This window comes from Lagopus leucura, unplaced genomic scaffold (assembly GCF_019238085.1).
Source record: "Lagopus leucura isolate 7727_CA_CO unplaced genomic scaffold, USGS_WTPT01 Super-Scaffold_100012, whole genome shotgun sequence".
NCBI lineage: Eukaryota > Metazoa > Chordata > Aves > Galliformes > Phasianidae > Lagopus > Lagopus leucura.
This window is the reverse complement of record NW_024962267.1, coordinates 11980192-12001687: the sequence shown is the minus strand read 5'-3', so window position 1 is coordinate 12001687 and position 21496 is coordinate 11980192. Positions and strand designations below refer to the sequence as shown.

The 21496-nt window shown below is 36.6% G+C and overlaps 1 protein-coding gene across 3 annotated transcripts in view; it reads right to left on the bottom strand.

Annotated features, from left to right (window-relative positions):
- Positions 1-21496, bottom strand: part of PGAP1 (post-GPI attachment to proteins inositol deacylase 1) — a 37810-nt gene that overhangs the window by 10056 nt on the left and 6258 nt on the right. The window contains exons 3-24 of one of the 3 annotated variants that reach the window (XM_042874872.1): positions 20769-20944; positions 20118-20289; positions 18925-19085; positions 17173-17225; positions 16944-17010; positions 15242-15347; positions 13783-13838; positions 13625-13708; positions 12208-12257; positions 10893-10944; positions 10578-10655; positions 9439-9514; positions 9058-9131; positions 8934-8985; positions 6687-6753; positions 5654-5762; positions 5237-5275; positions 4117-4210; positions 3340-3430; positions 2925-3122; positions 1411-1543; positions 481-531 (exon numbers count right to left, since the gene is read on the bottom strand). In XM_042874872.1, the coding sequence (XP_042730806.1) occupies positions 481-531; positions 1411-1543; positions 2925-3122; positions 3340-3430; positions 4117-4210; positions 5237-5275; positions 5654-5762; positions 6687-6753; positions 8934-8985; positions 9058-9131; positions 9439-9514; positions 10578-10655; positions 10893-10944; positions 12208-12257; positions 13625-13708; positions 13783-13838; positions 15242-15347; positions 16944-17010; positions 17173-17225; positions 18925-19085; positions 20118-20289; positions 20769-20944 (2039 nt within the window). Of the gene's footprint in view, positions 1-480; positions 578-731; positions 808-1410; positions 1544-2924; positions 3123-3339; positions 3431-4116; positions 4211-5236; positions 5276-5653; positions 5763-6686; positions 6754-8933; positions 8986-9057; positions 9132-9438; positions 9515-10577; positions 10656-10892; positions 10945-12207; positions 12258-13624; positions 13709-13782; positions 13839-15241; positions 15348-16943; positions 17011-17172; positions 17226-18924; positions 19086-20117; positions 20290-20768; positions 20945-21496 lie in introns of those variants that run through there. The other 2 variants (XM_042874874.1, XM_042874873.1) reach the window with 2 other exon arrangements.

The following is a 21496-nucleotide window of genomic DNA, read 5'->3' as shown; positions in this document are numbered from 1 at the left end:
TTTAAACTAAACATAAGGGAGACCCAAAAATTTCAAAGAAATTTATCAAAACTTTTCCTTGCAGACTGCTTTTTTTTCTAACTGCAAAACAGAACAGGCAGATATTATACACAAGTATCCACACAGAGTTTGGATACTATACATTGAAGTAACTGAAAAAGGATCAGAAATGAAAATGCATGAAAACCAGCAATACTTTGCCTCTTCTCTTCTTTCTAAACAGTTCCCAATTTACTGGAATCTTCAGACAAGTTCACACTGCAGTGATCTTGAACTGTGACTGCAATAATCATATATGACAGAAGGTGACATTTGTGTCCTATATTTTCATCATGCACACACTAAGCAAGCTCTGCAGCCACGTAGTTATCACAGCACAACATAGTAGTGCAGGACAGGATGATAATAATTTACAATGCACAGGTTTGCCAAACAGTTCTTGGTCATAGAATTTTGAACAGAAACAGTAAACACACTCACCTTATTCAGCACGTTTTGCTCTGCTCTTACATTCACACTCAGTTTTATAACCTGTAAGACAGATTCACTTTCTCAGTAAAGTTGCTTCACATGAAATCTGTAGCATACAAAAAAAATAAAGGGGCTAATTATTAATTGACTTTTTTTGTTTGTTTGTTTTTAACAGCTGGGGCCTCAATGGAGATCTCTCAGGTTCGAAGACCACAGAGAAATCCTGTTGCTCATGCTGTGCTTTCTGCTGCCACCTACCTACCTCAGACCACCTGCAGGCTGCTTCCTTTTGTACCCTTAACTCCCAGTCTTGTGCTCCCAAGGCTTCCCTAGAAACTAACGATAGCAGCTGTTTTAGCAACTCTATAGCCATAGGGTGAATCAGATACCTAAGTTAGACACTCTGATGCACAGAAGACCATGGAAACTGAATAGCAGGGACTAAATATGGATCCTCACAGCACCAGTCAAGGGATCAGATTAGACATATAACAAAAATTCTAATTCAGTATAGTCACATATCCATCTTCCTCCCTTTACTTCAAAAGGATCTGTGAAGAGTATTCAAGAAAGTATTCTACAGAACATTCCTTCAGGACCTTCTTTCACTGAAGCTTTTGTTCAAGGAAGTTATTAGCCTTTGATTTTGTAACACGACATATCCATAAGATAAAAATTGCAACTAAATAATCACAGCATGCATACAGAACTGTAAATTTCTTTGAAAGAAGTATTATCAAAGCAACAAAATCATTCTAAGAAGTACAAGACAAAGTTGAAAAATTAAAAAAAAAAAAATAATTTCAAGTACCTAAATTGTAACATTTATTTCAAGTATACAATATGCTAGCCTTCATTTTTTGCTTTTAACACTTTTAATTCAAAACATACAAAATTCTGACTTCATATACAAATTCAAAATGCTTAGCTTTTCAGTACCTTGAACAAGTATTGAAGATAAATAATGAATAGAGCAAATGCACCACAAGTGGTCCAGCTAACCAAAGCAAGGGACCCCACCATGCAGAGTCTTCTGGGTGTAATCAATTTAGCTTTCGAAAGTACAGTAGGTCTGAAAAAAGACAGAAGCACTCTCACACTTTGTAGTTTTGATGTCAATACAAGATACCTGACAATCACTCTGTTTCACGAATGACTCAGGAGAATGCATTGCTCCCAAACTGATAAAGCACTGAAAAAATAAGGTTACACAAATATACACCAGCTGCCACGTAAGCTACTTGACAAAACAACTTCATCACGCACCTTCCTGTAACTAACACATTATTAGTTACTAGCTTGTAACTAAGGCATTACTTTTACTTCACTGGGGCAACACAGCATGCTCCTGTGAACATAAAGCATTAGCTTATCCTAACTCTAGATCTACATAGTCACTTAGTTCTTCTTTGAGACAAAGAGAACCAGCACTGTGTCATTACTGCTGCAAGCTGCACGTTCAAGTGACTCCAACTGCAAACATTTAATACACTGAGGTCTTCAAAGGTAGCACAGCAGCATGCAACAATAAGCTTGCAATATTAATTTTGTGACATTCATCTCAGACAGGAATTTCTGCTTGCTCACAGCATGAGCGACATAGGAAAGCTTATTGGGAGTCCCAGCTTTCCAGAAGATGTTATTAAGAGACAAGGATGAAACTAGAATGACAAAGATGAGATGATGAGATAGAAAAATGGAGGAATGCCATGGGGAAGATAGCGCAATATCTATAATTTCTTTGAATTTCACTGAACATTCCAGTATTAAAATAGACAGTGAAAATGGGAAAAAAGTGTTATTTGGAAAACAACATCTTAAAAGCTTTTGGAACAAATACTGAAAATAACCACAAAGAGAATCATAGAATCATAGAATCCTTAGAGTTGGAAGGGACCTTTAAAGATCATCTAGTCCAATTCCCCTACGATGAACAGGGACATTACAGCTAAATCAGAGGTTGCCCAGGGCCTGATCCAGCCTGGTCTCCAGAAATGGGGCACAACTGTATCTCTGGGCAGCCTGAGAAGACTACCTGACAGGAAAAAAACTCCACAGACAGCTAATGACAAATTATCTGCTGCTGGCCACATCAGAATGTTTTCAAATACTGAGCCGAAGCCAAACAAATACTATTCCACTTTAGAGAGATATGTAAATCATCTTTTTTTTCTTCCCCCCCCTCAACCCCCCCAAGAAATTCAGGACTGTATGAGAACCTGCATAAGATACTAGAACCGTGCATGATATTAATAAACCATGTAAGTTGCCTTTTGGTGATGCGTGATGAGGAATGAGAGGCACCTCTCCTTCATTAGTACTTAGCACTAGCACATTCAGATGTCTAAAATCAGGCAGAATTTCATCCGTCCAACCACTCACATTGAAGCAAACAAAAATGACCGTGCTGCAGACATCTAAAAAAGCATAATTAGAGCATAAGGTTGTTTTACCTAGTCAGAGTTAACCATAATGAAGAGAAGATTCTCAGAAACGTAGAGAAAAATACTGCACTCCAGTAGGCAATGCCTGTCCCAAAAAGAAATAGAATCAGGGACACAAGGGGGAACCATGCATCCTGACTACTCAGTACAGCAGCATCCACCTCTGGTAGCAAGAGTGAATCCCATATCTCTCTAAACCAGTTAAACCTGCCAAAAACATGAAAGCAGTATTACTTATCACTTTCACTTGCTACAACAGTAAGACAATCAGTCAACTACTCTTCCTACTTACAGGCTTTCAAACAAAATCAAAGTCAGACCATAATATAATAATCATCCCACCAACAGTTATTCTGAATTTTCTTGCTTTAGAAACTGCTCTAAAAAAAAAAAAAAAAAAAAAAAAAAGATAATGCAAACTTACCCCTGCAGAAACACAACAATGCTTATAATAGGTTCTACTTTGTAGGGCTTAGCTGCTCTAACTAGTTCAAGTGAAAATTCTGAACACTGGCCTAGAATCAAGAACAGAAAGCACCTATAGTTATTATTTTGTCATGAACTTGAACAAAGACTAATCACAATAAAAAGCAAATTCAGGAAAAAATCTGAAAGTTCACTTTCAACATAACCATGTCTTATGACAACACTGTAAGTCAGCCTACCGCACTGATTGGACTTGATATCATAAGTCTTTTTCAACTTAAAAGATTCTGTGATTCTATGATCAGAAGGCCTTATTCACTGCATCAATCATGGTCAGGTTCTAGAGCACAAGAGCTTCCAGAGGAGTTTGTTAAAAATACCAACTTGAACTTAAATGAAAATACATTCTGTCTTAAGACATGTCTAATAACCAGTCTCCAAATCTCATCTTCATGCAAGATCAAGTTGTTTCATTTATCTTAACATTATATTTTTAATTTTTAGATGTATTTTTAAGTGGTTTTCTATTAATACTAAAATACGTTGCAACACACTGATCACAAGGAAAGAAAAAGCAAACTGCTAGAACACAACTATGGAGAACTATCAACAAAAGCTGAAGCTAAAGAATATATATCCAAACCATTTGCTCAAGTTCAATGATACCTGGCTTAAAAAAAAAAAAAAAAAAATCACAGCTGCTAAATCATCAACAGTAAATTGGAGAAGTAATTAATTCAACAACACTAGAAAAAATATTTTTCCAGAAAGCTACCTGTTGACATCAGTGTACTCAACTGTCCTCCATAGGTAAGGAGAATATTAGAAACAACATAGACAGGAAGAGCACCAGCATGGAACCTTATTATCTGAAAGACAAGGATAAGAAAATCCTTTGTATACATACACACACAAAAACCAACATCAAGTCAGCATGACAATTTAACTGGAAGATCTATCCTAAAAGATACTACTGGTTTCCTGTTAACATGTACAAGTATTTGAGAACCACTCTTAACAATTAATGGCATATATGGAAAATACTCCCATAAATGGCTACTCAAATGTGTTTTTATAAAGGATCAAAATATAAACAGGAGCCTTTTTTTTTTTTTTTTTTCTTCCCATTCATGACAAATACAGAAAGAACAGAGTAGCACATTACTGGTAATTCAGTAATATACATAAGCAAACCCTAAAAGCAAAAGGCACTTTCCAAGCAAAACCTGCACAGTTACGAACCCTTTCAGACCCAAATTTCATTTATATTTTACCTGGCATCCACTGTACAAAGTAATGAAATAATATCCCTTTGCATAAAAATAGTACAGAAATTCTTCTAAAATGATAGCAAAATGAAAAATTTTGGATATAATTGCATATATTCAAATACAGAAACTTGCTCCTAATATTCCAGAGCCATACTTAGGAGCTTGGAATTTAATTACTTTTCAGAATTAGAGAACTGCAGATGGGTGGTCTATTCTTACTGACACCAACGTAGAAAAGTATTCCTCATGTATAAAGGAATAAAATAGTTATAAAGAGACAAACTGAAGTTCTTCTGCTTTTTTAATCCTACTTTTGTTTCATGTCAAGTGTTCAAATTTTATCAGTACTAATTCATTAGGCAAGACAGTCAATATGACTTCCAGTGCCATCCTTTTATAGACACTGGGCTAACTACAAAGACAAATGTTCAACATCTACACTACACTCTCTAGAGCTAGAAAGATTTTCTATTATGAAAACGGGGCCATGGGATGGGATGACTTGTCAAGTGACAAAGTTTTAACTGGTCCTCAAATAGTGCTTCTTCTGGCATCAAGAAGGGATTTCATGTGCTACAGTAGGAGACAAAGGAAGGAAGAACTTGTATTGAAAGCCCCTCTTACTTGTCCAAGAATTTGTAAAAACGACGTTTTCAGAATTACCTGCATAAAAAAGGTAACAGATAATTTGAGTGTTATTTTGCACAACAGCTAACAAATACAAAACGCTTTTAAGAAACCAACTTAACTATGAGAACACAGCAATCCTGTAATTGAAATGTACAACAACTTACTACCAACTTTTTTTTTTAAAGAAATACTTTAATATTTTGCGTAAAGAAGCATAAGACCAACTTTCAATAGCCCTCTAACTTGGCAAAACAGTTATAACAAGGACTACATTCACGAATTGGCCAAAGACCAGAACTTGAGATTTGCTTCGTATTTGTTTTGCTAAAAACCAACCATGTGATTTGAAAGACTAAATTATACCAAAATTATACACGGACACAAATTAGCAACGAAATGTTTCTTTCTTACTTCATACTGACAGTCTGACGAAGAGTAAATACTTAGCACTGGAACCCTGCTCTCATTTTCAGGCTGAGCCATGTGCAGTTTCGCAGAAATCTCAACAAACGATGGAGTGCTGAAAGAGAGCAACATAACTGGTTATCTTTTCCTCATAATAAAAAAAAGCATAACACACTTTTGTCTTCAGCAAGCGCACGTGAAACACAACTAGTTCATCAAGTGCCATCACAATCTGTGAACTGAACGGCATACTGAACGTGCTTGTTCTACCACGGGAAACCATAGAACAGTTTGCGTTGGAAAGTATCTTACAGTCTGTATTGCTTCTCTGCCATGGGCAGGGACACCTTCCACTAAACCAGGCAACTCAAAGTCCCATCCAGCCACCCAAGAACTACTTAATATTCTCAAGTCACTGTCTTCCAGTCTACCAAGAAGCATAGTAGTAATGAAAACTGACATATTTAGCTAACACCTCACAGAACATGTAAATATGCTAAATGAAGAGAATGGGTAGGACAGATTTTCAAGAAAATTCAGTCTCCTGTAAGCATTAAGCTGTTGGAGTAGAAAATACGGGAAAAATACCTGAAGTTCAATCAGGTTGTTCAACTGCAATTCATGAGTGACACACATTTCAAGGTGTATGATTTGTTTTTGTCAGAGCTATACTATTGAAAGAGCTTAGGGCTGCTCTGTGATCAAAAATCTGGTTTACAGTAAGAAACCAGTACCCAGAGCAAGCTCCAGTTCCCATTCATTAAGGGGGGTCAAACCTTAAAATTACCAGGAAATTGAACATCCACTACCAGAAAATAAGTAATAACTACTAAGCAAGCAACTAATTTATCTATTAGTAGACATTGTGAAGAAAAATCCAAAGAACTCTGTCAAGAAAGACAGACAGATAAATGAGAGAAACACACAAAAGCAAAGCACTTGAGACTGGAGAATTTGTCTCGTGTCAGAAATACGCCACAGTGGAATGCTCAATCTGTTCCAAAACATAACAAGAAATTACAATTGTTAAAGTCCTTACTTAACCACAGTTACTGAGTCTTCATGAGACCAGGGTATATGAAGTCTGTAAACACTGGGTTTTCTTTCTGAAAAGGAAGATAATTACAAGCACAAAAATCATTCAGAACAAGATGTGACAAATATCTGCAAAAATTAAATGAAGAAAATTTAATAGTCTCACTGAATACAGACACAACATTTACAAGGTACCATTTCCTCAAAACAACACCAAAGCACGAATATATACATACACTGCTTACTGCTTATTACATCTGTGTATCATACCTGACTGGGTATAATTTCACTTAAAGACTTTCAAAACGCAAGTAAAACAGAGAGTGGCCTAAAAATCATCATGCAGAAGCATTTTGCTTGTATTTAAATTTCAATTAAAACCACAGTGCGGTTCAGTGAACTCAGCATTGAGCAAAAATGACATTCTTAAACACATTGTTACAAAACAAGACAAGAACCAACAGTTAAAAAGCAGAACAGTTACAAGAAAAACCTCTGATTTTCACTTGAAAGCTATTTCCTCAAGCTAATAAAACTTTGCTAAAAAAAAAAAAAAAATGCCTTAAGCATCCCTTTCTGTTTGAGTTAATGTTTGCTCAACACATTTGAGTGCCAGGATTGGTGAAGCACTTTATGGTTGAGAAACACTTGCAACGTAACACAGAAATCTACATAAAGTTGAGCTTTCCTTTGCTGAGAAGCAAAAAAAAAAAAAACAACAAAAAACAAAAACCAAACAAAGACTAATTGCCCATTTTCTTTGAACTTCATAAAAAGTGAGAAATGGAATGATGGAACAACAAATTCTGAATGTTGCTTTCAAGCAAGTGGAGGAAAAGAAGGTAATCAGTAGCAGTCAGCATGGACTCACAAAAGGGAAAACATGCTTGACCAATCTGATAGCCTCTGAAAATATCACAACCAGCTGAGTAGCAGTGGATGTTGTCTATCTTGATTTCAGCAAGGCTTTTGACAGTGTCTCCCATAACATCCTTCTAGGTAAACATAGGAAGCATGGGATAGATGAGCAGTGAGCTGGATGGAGAACTGGCTGGTTGGCAGAGCTGAGAGGATTGTGATCAGCTGTGCAGCCTGGTTGGAGACCCGTATCTAGCAATGCACCTCAGGGGGCCACTACAGGGTCTGGTCTTGTATAACATCATCTTCAACGATCTAGATAAGGGACACAGTCCACCCTCAGTAAATGTGCTGATAATATGAAGCTGGGAGGAGTGGCTGACACACCACAAGGCTGTGCTGCCATTGAGAGAGAGTGAGGCTCAATGAGGGCAGTGTAGAGTCCTACACCTGAGAAGGAATAACTGCTCACATCAATAAAGATTAGGGGCTGATCTGAAAGAAAAGAGCTCCAAAGAGACGGACTTGGGTGTCCTGGTGGACAACAGGTTGACCATGAGCCAGCAGCATGCCCTTGTGACCAAGAAGGCCAATGTTGTCTTGGGGTGCATTAAAAAGTGCGAACAGCAGGTCACGGGAGGCGATTCTCTCTCTCTCTACTCTGCCCTGATGTGACCGCATCTGGATTACTGTGTCTAATTACAGGCTCTCCAGTTGAAGAAAGGCAGAGAGCTTCTGAAGAGAGTCCAGCAGAGGGTCACAGAGATAATTAGGGGCCTGGAACATCTCCTCATACAAGCAAAGGCTGAGAGATCTGGGACTGTTCAGCCTGGAGAAGACTGAGAGAGGATCTTATCAATATTTCTAAATATCTGATGAGCAGGAGTCAAGTGAATGGGGATGGGCTCTTCTTGGCAGTGCCCAGCAGCAGGACAATGGGCACAGACAGGAACACAACGTTCCACACAAACATGAGGAAGAACTTCTTTACTTTGACAGCGACAGAGCACTAAAACAGGCTGCCTAGAGAGGTTGTGGAGCCTTCTTCTCTAGAGATATAAAAAGCCACCTGGATGCTTTCCTGTGCAACCTATTCTAGGGAGCCTGCTTTAGCAGGGGGTTGGACTAGATGATCTCAAGAGGTCCCTCCCGATCCCTGTGACTGTGAAGTATTAGCAAACGTTTGATAGGTTATAATAGTTAATAATGGTTATAATAAGGTTATAATAATGTAAGATTAATAATAAAGTTAAATAAAAGTTAATAATAAAGTTATTATAATACTGCCTAGACTCTATTGCTCAAGTGGACTTATATTTCTGCAAGTTTTAGCCTTGAGAATTTTCAGCAAGGTTTGTGATATAAATTTATACTTTTGAACACATATATTTACCTATCAGTGGCTGGCAGTGGCTCTCTACATGTATTTTGAAAGCTTGATATACCTAAAATATAAAAAAAACCTCAACTTAGTCTCCAAACAGTGGTTACATTAGCTTAAAAAGTCCTGTTCTTACTTGGTTGAAGTGCTGAAGCTGTATGTTGTAAAATAAGCCAGTTGAATTTAACAGAATTTTGCTTGAAGAAAGGCCTGTAAAGAATACATTATTTCAAAACATTAGATACCACTAATTTGAGAGCTCACTACATCTTCAGATACTTTTTCCCCCCAAGCAATTTATGTGCTTCTATATCTCTTAGTCAAAAAAGCACACTTCTTATTTGTTAGTTGCTAGCAGGAGTTGTATTAACTTTCGTAAAAACAATTCATCTCCCAAAAAACAAATTAACTAACTAACAAAAAACTCTGACCATTGGAATTTTTGGGAAAAAATATTATCCAAAGTGCTAGCAATATTCGTTTCACATTTTTTCCAGAAGTAACATGATACACTTACCAAAGGAAAAAAGATTTGTTACAGGGAGCTGTATTGTTCTGGAATCCTCTTTGAAGAATTCACAGTCCAAAGTAAACTGCAATTCAGAATATTCAGCACAGATCTAAATTCAGCACAAGACCAAAGCCTTCGCTCTAGCCAATTCCAATTCAGGCAAAGTGCAAGACACAAATACTGAGATGTCACTTTTCTACACTCCACTGATCAAAAATGGCAGTTTGTTTGCTCTTGTACACAGCAGTACAAGTTTGGCAATCTTAAGCATAACTTGCACAGTTCTCCTGCTTTTAATCCTCTGCAACAATCCTCAAAAGACCATCCAAACAGCTGAGAAAGATCAGAATTCAGTTCACATTTTTTTATTCAACGGTGGGATGGGAAGTGGGGGTGTGATGCTGCAAAGGAGAGTGATCTGTCCCAATTCTTTGTACCACTGTCTAAGCAGATAGAACCTCTAGTTTGGCTCCTAAAGTTTAATTACATAAACGACAGAAAAGCATGCAGCAGATACAATTTTTACCATCTCTGATACACATTTAACTCACTTGAAGATTACTTTCCATCACATCGTAAGTTTATCAGCCGTTTTCTCGAAAAGCAATTTCCATGATTTTTAACAGTGAACTGCAACTCAGCAGGTTGTATTTCCCAAATTATCTGTGAGATTCAGAAGTATCCAACTGTGTGAAATTCAGTCTACCACTACTAATTTATTAATTATTTGAGGTTCAAGAGCTTGCATGGGTATCTGCACCATTCTCCCCAGAATCCACATGTTACCTTCAAATATCTACAGCTGTCTGCTACCCTGGTAAAGGAATTGATTTCACTAAAACAAACATACAAGAATGATACCAGAATATTAAGAAAAACATGCAAGAACTGCCAAGAACTCTAAGAACTTGCTTGAGAACTGTTGTTCAGCATCTTTCAACTACTATCCAGGCTTTAAGTTTGGCAGTTTATCAACTGCAAACATTTATTGGCTTAAAGAAGTAAATGCAGTTAACCTTCAGACCACACTGTAGTGTAAGGTATACAGTTTATCAATGCAACTTAGCACATATTTAATTCTTTATCTTCCATCGTAGGACCTGAAAGCTATGAACACTCTGAGCATGCAATTTCCATCCTTTTACCTTATTGCCAGCTGAGGGTGGTACAAGAATGACAATGTGGGACAAAGAAGGATAGTCCTGAAGTTTCAGTATTGCAACCTCAAAAATTAAAAAAAAAAAAAAACACAACAGAAAGAAAGTAAGAAAGAGAAAAAATAAGAATCATTACTAAACATAGCTCTTAGCTCATCAATTATCAGATGTCCACTTCTTGTATTCCGTCCTCTGGAATACAACTGCATGTTTCAATGCTGTAAACAGTACAGCTATATCTCCCAAGACACAAAACAACCCACCAAACACTCTCCCCTGCTCCAAGGTAGGTACAATGCTTACCTTGACGGTTGGAAGTAACTCAGCTCTCCAGGATAGATCAGCAGCTTCCAGACTGCAAAAATCCATGCACATTAAGGGATGAACACATTAATTAGCCAGGCACTACATTCTGACTGTGGACCAGGTTTCCCCCCCTCTACACAGATTCACATTTGTGAATTGGGAACAAGTCTAAGCCTACTGCAGTTGGCTTCCACAGTCATTAATCAAATTATAGGCAATCATTTCAGATACTGCAGATCTTGTTCTTGCAATAACAAAGTAAGGAGAGCTCTAACTTTGTCATGCACAGCAATCAGTAACCACACAACAGCCAACATAATGAAAACTCTTAACTAACAAATGCAGCATCAACACTGAATTAACACACAAATTTTAATGTGTTAAATATCACAAGTGTCCATGGTTCCATGAATACCAAAACCATACTGTACAGAACAACACTTTTGCGTGCAAAATTGGTGTGCATCTATACTAAGTTATATAATGAACAGTAAGAAATTCAGTCAGCCATTTAACATATGTTTTTTAGAATATCAGGATTACATTTATTTCTCTAAATAGTGCTAAAGGATCTGAGGACAATGCTGATTTTGCTACGGATTTTACTAGGCCAAGTTTTAGACAGCAGTCCTGCACCATGTTAACCTCTATCTGATGCCAGTCACAGGTTATACAGAACAGTAACAGCCAAACATGTTTCAGCACAGCTCCCAAACACCACACCAGCCCAAATCTATCTGGGAGCTTTCCCTAAATCCAAAGAGCAGATCGAATTCACGTGGAGATAACTTCGGAGAGGAAAGCTAAGTCAGTGTTAAGAATAGGGTTTTCTTTAAATCCCTTTTTGTAATTACAGTAATGACATGATTCAAATAATTACTAACTGAGCCACATTTCTAAATATTTTCATATAATAAAGCAATAGCAATTCTGAAACATGAAAAAAATAAAAAAGACACTTCATTTTTTGAGGGCTTCAAGTAAGTGTTTTATGTCTTTGTCACAGGATTTTAAAGAGATGTTACAAAACACACAATTTAGGATCCAATATAGCACAGAGCAACAGGAGCAACTTTTTACTGCTATAAAAATCAAACATACAGCTAAAGAAACTTCACTCATTATATTCTGCATTCATGCAGATATTTTGAGAAAGCCTATCTTTTCTGTTTTCCTGCTGAAAGCACAAGTTATTAACAGCAGTAATTCTACTTTTGTTCCCAATTTCTTCTTAAAAAATGTATTTTATGTGCTCAAAAACTGAAATGTAGTCTTACAAGATCTATTTAAATAAAAAGTTGTTTATACTCACCAGACTGAAGAATTGCTGTTCATACAGCCATAAATCCAGCTACTTGTGTCCTGTAACAGCAACACCATAATGAAGTACGTTACTGATGTGTGAATTTATAGATAGATTAAAAATAGTAATTCTTGAACTCAAACAAGGCAAGAGCTTCAGTATTCCAATTGTTCTAAAACTCTTTGATAGAAGAAACTGCTGCAATTAATTTACAAAGGAGAAACAAACTTCCACCCTTCACCTCACTCATCTTCTGCTCAGTACATCTGCAGTGGCTATCTCTATAGCAACCAAACTCTCTTAAGGATTTAATCAGCTCAAGTGCAAAAGCAAGAATGGTGACAAAAGTGGTCTCCCTTAAACTTCAGTTGCTTTTAATGAAATGTATCCATTAACTTTTTTTTTCTTCCATTTCACAGCCAAGTCAGACTTGTGCACTAACAGAAGTCAACGTGAAGTCTGGTATCATCATATTGGAATTCCAGCTGTGGAAGGATGAAACGTCACTGTGAAAGGTGTTGTTTCTTTTTTCAGGAACCATTTCCTTTTTTTTTTTTGCCATCTTCTCTATTTATGAACCAATACTATTCTCTTAAAGCAAATCCAACGTTTGGCAAATAGAAGTAAAGACTTTGAAGCTGCTCCTGATAAGAACAAATAGAAAAGCTCTGAGGATATACACTCTTCTCCATAACAATGGTCTGAACCTTTTCTTTTGCAGTAAGGAGGATGGGAAGGATGGAAAAGGAAAGCATTTAAATTTTCTTGCCACTAATCCAAAACAGTCCTGTAATTCTAAGAGGTGTATTTATCAATCTCCAGTTTGCCAAGAGATTACGTTCCTTCTTTTCAAAAATATCTTTTAAATTATTTCAAAAACATCTTGGCTGAAACAATACGTGTAGAACTAAAAATACAACGTATGCTATCAGCTCTCCACAAAGGCAACAGCTGAGAAGGTGCTATATTCTCAGCTGGCTCTCATTCACTTCCACTGCCTAGTGGAAAATTTCTGTAGAATTTCTGACTTGCTTCAATGTTATCATGGGGAAGCAAACATATAAACAGCCTTCCTGATTTACAAGTATGGCTGAATCCTGGCAACACTGAAAATAACTTCTTCATCTAAAGCAATCAATACAGCTATACCAAATTAAAGAAGAAAGCAATCTGGAGCTCAGAGTAATAGAGCCAGAAATAAGACAGTGAAGTTCAGGTGGTATGGAAGGTTTCACACCTCAAACACTTAGCATGACATGCTAAAACAAAAAGTACATCTGATGCAAAGCATAGGCTGTGACTGCAAGTGGATGTTATTAATTTCAACTACTATTCACTAAATTGTCTTAAAATATGCAGTGAATCCAAATTAACACCATACAAATCTATAAACAAATTCCAGAGAGAACGATAAGTATCATCTCACCAACATAGTGTTTTCACAGTAAACATGACTGTAGGATTCTCTGTGGCTTGCAAGAGGAAATGTGAAATATTTTCCATCAGAATCCTTAAAAGAAAAAAAAAGAACTCATTAGTGAAGAGGACAAACATAAAAACACAACGAAGAAAAATGTTACTTACATTGTAAGCTGAATAAGTCCATTTTGAGGTTTTGACTTCAATCCACATGAAAGTTCCTAAAAAACAAATAAATTTTTATTTGTCACCTGAAGGAAATATTCTTCCTTATCTTTCAAATCTCATCTTTTTTTTTATTGCCTAAGTCTTGTCTCTCATCTTTAAGTGGCCTTAAATTTTATAAGCTCTAATCCATTCACAGGCTTGCTGCTTCTTAAAATTATATGCAATAGTTATTGTCAGTTACACAGGAAGTAACATAACTCTAGGATCCCATTACTACATATTAGTTGTAAACGAAAAAGTCTATGGATTTCAAAATAAGGCTCACAGAAAATCAAAATAAACAAGAAACCATGTAACATAAACACAATTACAGGGTGACAGACATTAAATGAGGCAGCATTGGAAACATCCCCAATTTTTGTTTCCATCATCCTTACAAGAAAACTAATATTTATGTGAAACTTATGTGAAAGTAAGTCAAAGATGAGCTTAATACCACGTACAAGAAAACAGTAGGAGTTTAAAGACACAGGTGGAGAAAAAGAATAATACAATAAAAAATAGACTGGATATATAAACTATGCAAGTTGTTGTGCAAGAAGGTTAATATTAATAAACCAGAATAAGGTAATCACTCATTTGGTGTGAACAAACACAGCTCCCCAGGAGCTAGCAATTTTGATGGCCCTCTGCAGGACACACTCCAGCACATCAGTGCCTAAGTACTTTCTCATAAGAGGGTGGCCAAAACCAGAAACCAAAGTTCTAGCTATCTCAGAAGCTCTGCAATAGTTTACATTTTAAACATTTCTGAAATAAAATGGTTTTCCTCAGTTCAGAGCTCTTCAGCAGATCTAGGAATACACCTGTGCCCTATAAAAACATCTTTTTAGCTCCCGAAAATTCACACGCTCAAGATTTCTTATCTGTCAACTCAGTGGTTGAAACCTTGTCTGTAACAAGAAAACCACCAGTAGGTGATGCATTTTGCCCTACTACTTGACACAGTTATGAAAAGGAAGTCATTGACAAAGTAGCCCAGGACATTCAGAATTTTCTTAAGTAGCACAGAATTATCACAGTGGCTCTACAATACTCACACTATCTCTCAAACAACGATGGGATGTAAGCATATATTACACTGTACTTTTAATGTCCAGCTACACCCAATTTCTGAGACTTTCTATTGGACATCTTGGTATATGTGTCTATTTAGCACGTCCCTCAGAATCAAAGGCATATAAAAACAACACGCTTATTTTTGCCCCTAACACTTTCAACCTATTTAGTGCTGGAAACCATACAAACACTGACCAGTTTACATTTAAAACCTATATTATTATTTTAGCAATGTCTAAAAAAGGACAAACTTTATTTCAAGAGTTTGCTGGTGAGAAGATCAACTCTTAACCAAGGAGTATCACTGAATCCTGTTTAGGAGAAAACTGCTGCACACCTGTAAGTTCTGTGAAAGCTTCAGGATTTTCCTCAAATATCTTTCCAGGGTGTCTAACAAAGTGGTGATTCAACACGGACATTCTCTTCTTGGGATCCTCAGTTATCTTAAAAACAAACAAATACATAAATAACTGCCATGATCTGTAGGAATACAGTTTAGGGGTGCTTTGTATTCTTGCCTGCTCTTAACACAAGGAAACCGCACTATTAATCACAGAACCATTTGAGTTGGAAAGAACCTTTAGAAGTCATCTAGTCCAACTCTCCCTGCAACAAACACGGGCATCTACCCTACATCAGGCTGCTCCAAGCCTGCTCCAGCTGAACCTTGAACGCCCCCAGGGATGGGGCATCCACCACCTCTCTGAGCAACCTGTTCTAATGCTTCACTACCTTTATCTTAGAAGACCTTTTACTTATATCCGATCTAAACGTCATCCGTTTTACACTGAAGCCATTTTCCCATGTCCTGTTACAATATGCCCTGCTGAAGAGTCTGTTCCTTTCCTTTAGATACTGAAAAGCTGCTATCAGGTCTTCCTTGATATTATACTATAATTAATAGTATTATTTAATTAGACACTCATACCTTCTTCTCAAAATATCACACTTTTAGCAGAGTTGAAAATCCTTAGGTTTATATTTACTTATCTGGGGTTATAATTCTAGCTTAATACAACTCATTGAATATTTTTCCGCCACCCAAACAGCTCTAAGTCTATGCTGGGCTTTGCTTTTGTTCTAATTTGTTTTTTATCCCAAAAATCAAATCACAGAGACTAATGTTTTTTCTTCAACACCGTGGACATTACAGTGGGTTTCTGTAAAGTTTTACGCTCCAGCACACTGTCAGTCAACTTCAGAGCAACTGCAACGCCTTTCTATCTCTATAAATCTCATGTTGAAGTGAGCATACTTAAGAAACCAGTGAAATCTGTACCATGGATTCTGGAAAACCAAAAACCAAACATCTGTAAGCCTTCCTCTTCTATGCCTGGGGCTCTGCTCTTGCATATTTCCAAGCTCTGGACCTTAATCCCAATTCTGATTTATTGCTGCCTAACACCACAGAAAGAGAACAGAGTATAATGGCAGATTTCCCAACAGTCTTCAAGAAGTAGGATGTGTGATATTTATTTAGAAATGAAATAAGTGATGGTAACAGGAGATAAAAACATTAGCTTTTCTTTGTGCTAGTATTTGTATTTATTTGCCAGCCATTATGACAACACATGGGAAAGTTTGAGTAGCATCATGCCTGAGATAAACTACCACAGTTTTTCATCCTTTATACATGAGGTATAAAAGGGGAGTTGAAGACACTAAGAGGTTCCATTCAAAATCTGTTTGTTACGATGCAAGGTCAACTAAACCTACTGCATTAGTGAATAAAAGTTTAGTCCATACTCCAGCTATAAAACATCAAGTAATAATTATTTATAAAAGAATAAAAATTAATATAACATCTAATTATTTCTGACACCTTGAGCAAATAACACAAAGCCGTGGGATTTTTTCAGAGACTGGTACCAAAAAGGTAACAATTCTCTCAGCATGACACAGCAAAAAAAAAAAAAAAAAAAAAAATCAAAAGTGAGCCTCCAGTCTATCAGGGTGTTATTTGTTCTGATTAAGCATTCTTTGATGGAAAAACAAAATGTACAGGATTGGGGATTACGTACAGGATCACATTTACAAACCTGCCTTGTGTTCTCATCTATGAGATCAAAAAAAGCTCTGATGGTAGCCAGGATCAATTCCTTGCACCTGAAAAACAGAATTATAAATTTAAATCTAGAAAGAAAATATCCAGGGGAATAAAGAGGAAGAGACAATACTATGCTGACACAACATCGCTGTATAATGTAAGAAGAATAGAGAACAGAGAGATGTTTGGTCAGCCAATTAACTTTTGTCTCATTTGCTTACCACACTATAGAGAGATGGTCTGTTGAGGCCCAAGCCCGAGGCACAGCTGAACTCTGGAGAAGGAATAGAGTTAAGACATTCTTTTGATATTCAGTATTTAAAAATACTAAGCATGTTTGTTGTGGTTTTTTTTTTCCTGTAAATCTATTTAATACAGCTTGTACTGTAGATATCAGTACAAAGATATGTCATCAAAATAACACCAGCATTGCTGCAATTTGGGCACAAGGCATCACAGCTGCCTTGGTGATGCCATGGGCATGTCACAGGAGGCTGAATGCTTACAGATCCACATGTCACACATGGATCTATTTGGGTAATTAAGAAGATTTTCAGGGAAAGGGTTTGAAGAGAATTGCATCTTCAGACCAAAACCTTGTTTACTTCAGCAAAAATAAGAACTTGCAAAACAAAACGACTAAGGAAGTATCTATACTAGATAGAGGAGCCTAGTGGTGAAAGGACGAATTATGTTCAAGAATAAACTTACCAAAAAATCTTCAAAGACTGCTTCTATGGCTAATCTTACTTATTTTTGTAAGTGACCCTGGCATATTAGAACAGAAACGTGCCAGTGAAGTCTGCTGCTGAAAAATCAAGGACATCCTTAAAATAAAGGATCATGAGAACATCGTGCAGACAGGGCTGGATGGTCTGGAGCTATATGTTTGTACAAGTGCACCTACTGCACTTAGGGGCTAACATAAAAAACCTCCCATAAACAGGGATTATCAGCTAGTAGTACAACTCAATTCAAGTAAACTACAAAGAACTGCGAATTACAGCCACAAAGAAAAAAATAAAGCAAAACAAATCACTCCACCATGTTATGGTAACATAGTGTGCGTCGTTACATCCAGATGACAAAACAATAAAGAACTGGCACCACTACATAGGGGATCTCATGCAAAATTCTGGTGACCAATGCTCAAGAGCAATGCAAGTGCAGCAGAAGCAGAGGAAGGCTACTAGGACAAACGCAGAGTTAATCTTCTTAGCCTCGCAGAACTAGAGCTGAGATTATTTATACACAAGCTTCTTCACAAAGAACAAGGAGGGAAACACCGATCAAACAGAAACTACTGCAGATAACTTTTCAAGTTGATGTCAGAACAAACCCACTTATAACCTGGCTTACTCACTAGATGAAAGTTGGAAGCTGCAATTTTTCTTTCAAACCCTACTGGGGAGTGTTTTCCAGTGTCTTTCATGAAGGCAACAGGTAGGTAGGAGGCACGGAATGAAAAACGAAACTGTTTCTATGACATTGTTTGATTAACACTGGAAAGAGATGCTTGTAAAAGCAGAAGGCTGGACTAGATGGTCCAGAAAATGCTAAGTTCTTTCAAAAATAAACAATTAGGGAAAAAAAAAAGGCGGCTCAATGACAAAGTTGTCCTTTTGTAATCAAACAAGAACTCTACTCTATACTTTTACATTCCTTCTGTTAGTTTCCACATACACACCTCTTGCAAAATGCGAGAAAATAAAGACTGAGTTTAGAACAGAAAAGTGCAAGAAGGTGATGAAAAGAAACAGCCCAAGCAACACTGCTTTCTGCTACATTAACTACTTAGAGCACTATGTGTTATATACTTTTTCACACATATTACTCATATTTTGTTTCACTAGACTACATATTCAGACTAAAATCACATACTGATACATGCGTTACATAAATAGCTACTTAACACAGCTCCATGCAAAAGCAAAAAAAGTTTGTTTTTGTTGTTGTTGTTGTTGTTTTTTTACCACAACAGATAAGGCACTGTCATGCTGACTCAGTCTTGGTAGAAAAGCCAGTCCTGAACGAACTTGGTAATCTCTGAATCCTCCCGCCACAGAAAGGGTAGTTAAATTTCTTAAATCTTGGGCCTTTAGAGTCCAGTGATTGTTTACAGCTGTATAAAAATCTGTAAGATAGATCACAATTAATGATAATTTCCACACATCTGCTTTAAATACAAACATACCATAAAAATGTTCAACTAGAAGTTTTTGTAAGCTCCCCTAAAGACATTCAAGATCCAAGCATCACTCTGTTTTAACTGCTGTTTTAACCCCAAGGAGGTAGCAGTTGGGAAAGACAGACACACTTCCTACGTTAGCTGAGCATTTACATTATTTAAGTAGCAAATCACAGGTTTATTTTAAGTACAGCTGTAGTCCAGAAACAGCAATGAAGAAGTATTATAATCAGTTGTAGAAGATTAATACAAATACAGTAAATCAAATCCAGCAGCTACAGATGATCCATTTCCTCTGGGTGCCATAAAGAACAAAGAAAATAAACATCTACTCTTTTCCTTCACTAATTCCTTTGATATCTACAAGGAACAATTTTCACTTACATAGCATATATTTATCAGCACTATTTAGTAAAATCTATCATTCTAATAACTTAACAGTACATAAATAATGACTGTACTTCTCTTATAGAGCAGACAATAAATTGCTGCTTTTATGAAAATACATTATGTAAAACATAATTTTATCTATATTCAACATTCCTTCTCCCTGACTGAGAGCAATAAGCATTAAATTTAACAACTTCCACAAAAATATCCCCATTTAGTCAGTTTATTTAATATATAAAGTCATTCCATAGGTCAAATTTTACAAAAAAAGAAAGAATATCATGCTCTGCAGAGCTTATAAATTTAGTTACGTGCTCTACAGCTTATTAAGTTTATATTTAGACTCTCAGCCCCTTCACAGGAGCTCAAATCCACAAAGTCAATTTTATACCACACTTTCAGTAGCTGAGTGCTCTCAAGCAACCATCATAATAAGAAAGGAATAGATTAATGACAGTAAACAGAACAGTACATTTTGCACACAAAAGCTGCTGCAAGGCCACAGCAATTTGCAAGAATCTCACCTGTTAATGCTAGAGAAAAATCAGTAAAGAAACAGAATGTATTTAGGCAAATTGCAGTCCTTACCAGTAAGATATCTGTCCAAAGGCATTACAGGTGCAACATGAGGGGTAGCTTGTGTAATGAGGAGGTTTATAAGTTCGGGCTTAAAATTCTTCAGGGTAAGCAGTGCTCTTGCAACAAGACCACCCATGGAATGACCTACTATGGCGACGCTGGTTGGTGCAAATTCCTGACCCTGAAGCAAAGACCAGAGGGTAATTAGCATATCAAGAACAGATTTAGCATTAAACAAATCTCCTCTGGCTAACAGCTGTCCATTTTTCTCCTCAAATTCACTTGCATTCCCTCAAGGATAATATTAATTAGAATGACACAGGCTAGCAGAAAACTTTTCTAGGAAAAACCAGATGGAAGGTGATGCTATACTACTACTAAAATAAGTTAGGGAAAATTTAATGCTCTGCTACAAAAAGGCACGTATTTCAATGGAAGAATTTGTTTTGAAACAACATAAAACCTAACCCAGACTTCGGGATTATCACAAGCAGTACAAACCTATTAAAACAGAGTATTTCTCCCTTCTATTATTGGCATGTTCAATACATCATAAACTGTCCCTCCTTATTCAACGTTCTTCTGTTTCCAATCAGAACAGACAGGTCAGCATTCCATTCAGAAACAAAAGTAAATAGTTTAGAATATGTCACTCCTTACCCTGTACAACTTAAGAATTACTTTTAGGCATTCATGCACAAATTTGGTCTGCCGTTGGAGAGTACCACCATACAATGCAACCAACTCCTCATTAAAGTTGACACTGAAGAAATTAAAATGATACTTGAAGTCAAGATCCTCTGCCTTTCTAAGAGCGATGGAGCCAAGAGAACGCACTAGGGAAAGAAATCACATCAATTAAGCAGCGACCATTAGACAATCCTTACATCATAATTCATACATAGACACATAAATATGTTATCTATTAACAAATGCTATCTTAAATGTATAATTAAACTCAAGTCTTACATAAAAAAGAGGATGAAAAACACATTCAAATGTGTTCAAAAACATTCAAATGTTTTTCTAAATGCAATCCGACTTTGTGTCACAACAGCTGACTTGAATATATAAATAAATAGAACAAAGTATCAGCTGGCCAAAGACAGTACCAAATTGCTAAATGGACAATGGAAAATTTATTTTCTGTTTTTGTAAGAATTCTTGTAATACAAAGAAGTATTAGTAAATAATTATAATAGAAGCCTACAGAAGAAGGTGGAAAAGAATACATCTGATGAGATGGCAAAGAAGGTTGCAGTGAACTAGCAAGAACTGCTGCTCTCAGCAGCTGACTACATAGACACAATGTCTAAATCGGATACAAGATCAATGATTATGCTTCTCTTCCTAAAGACTTCACTCGCACCTTATCACCAAGAGGGTGA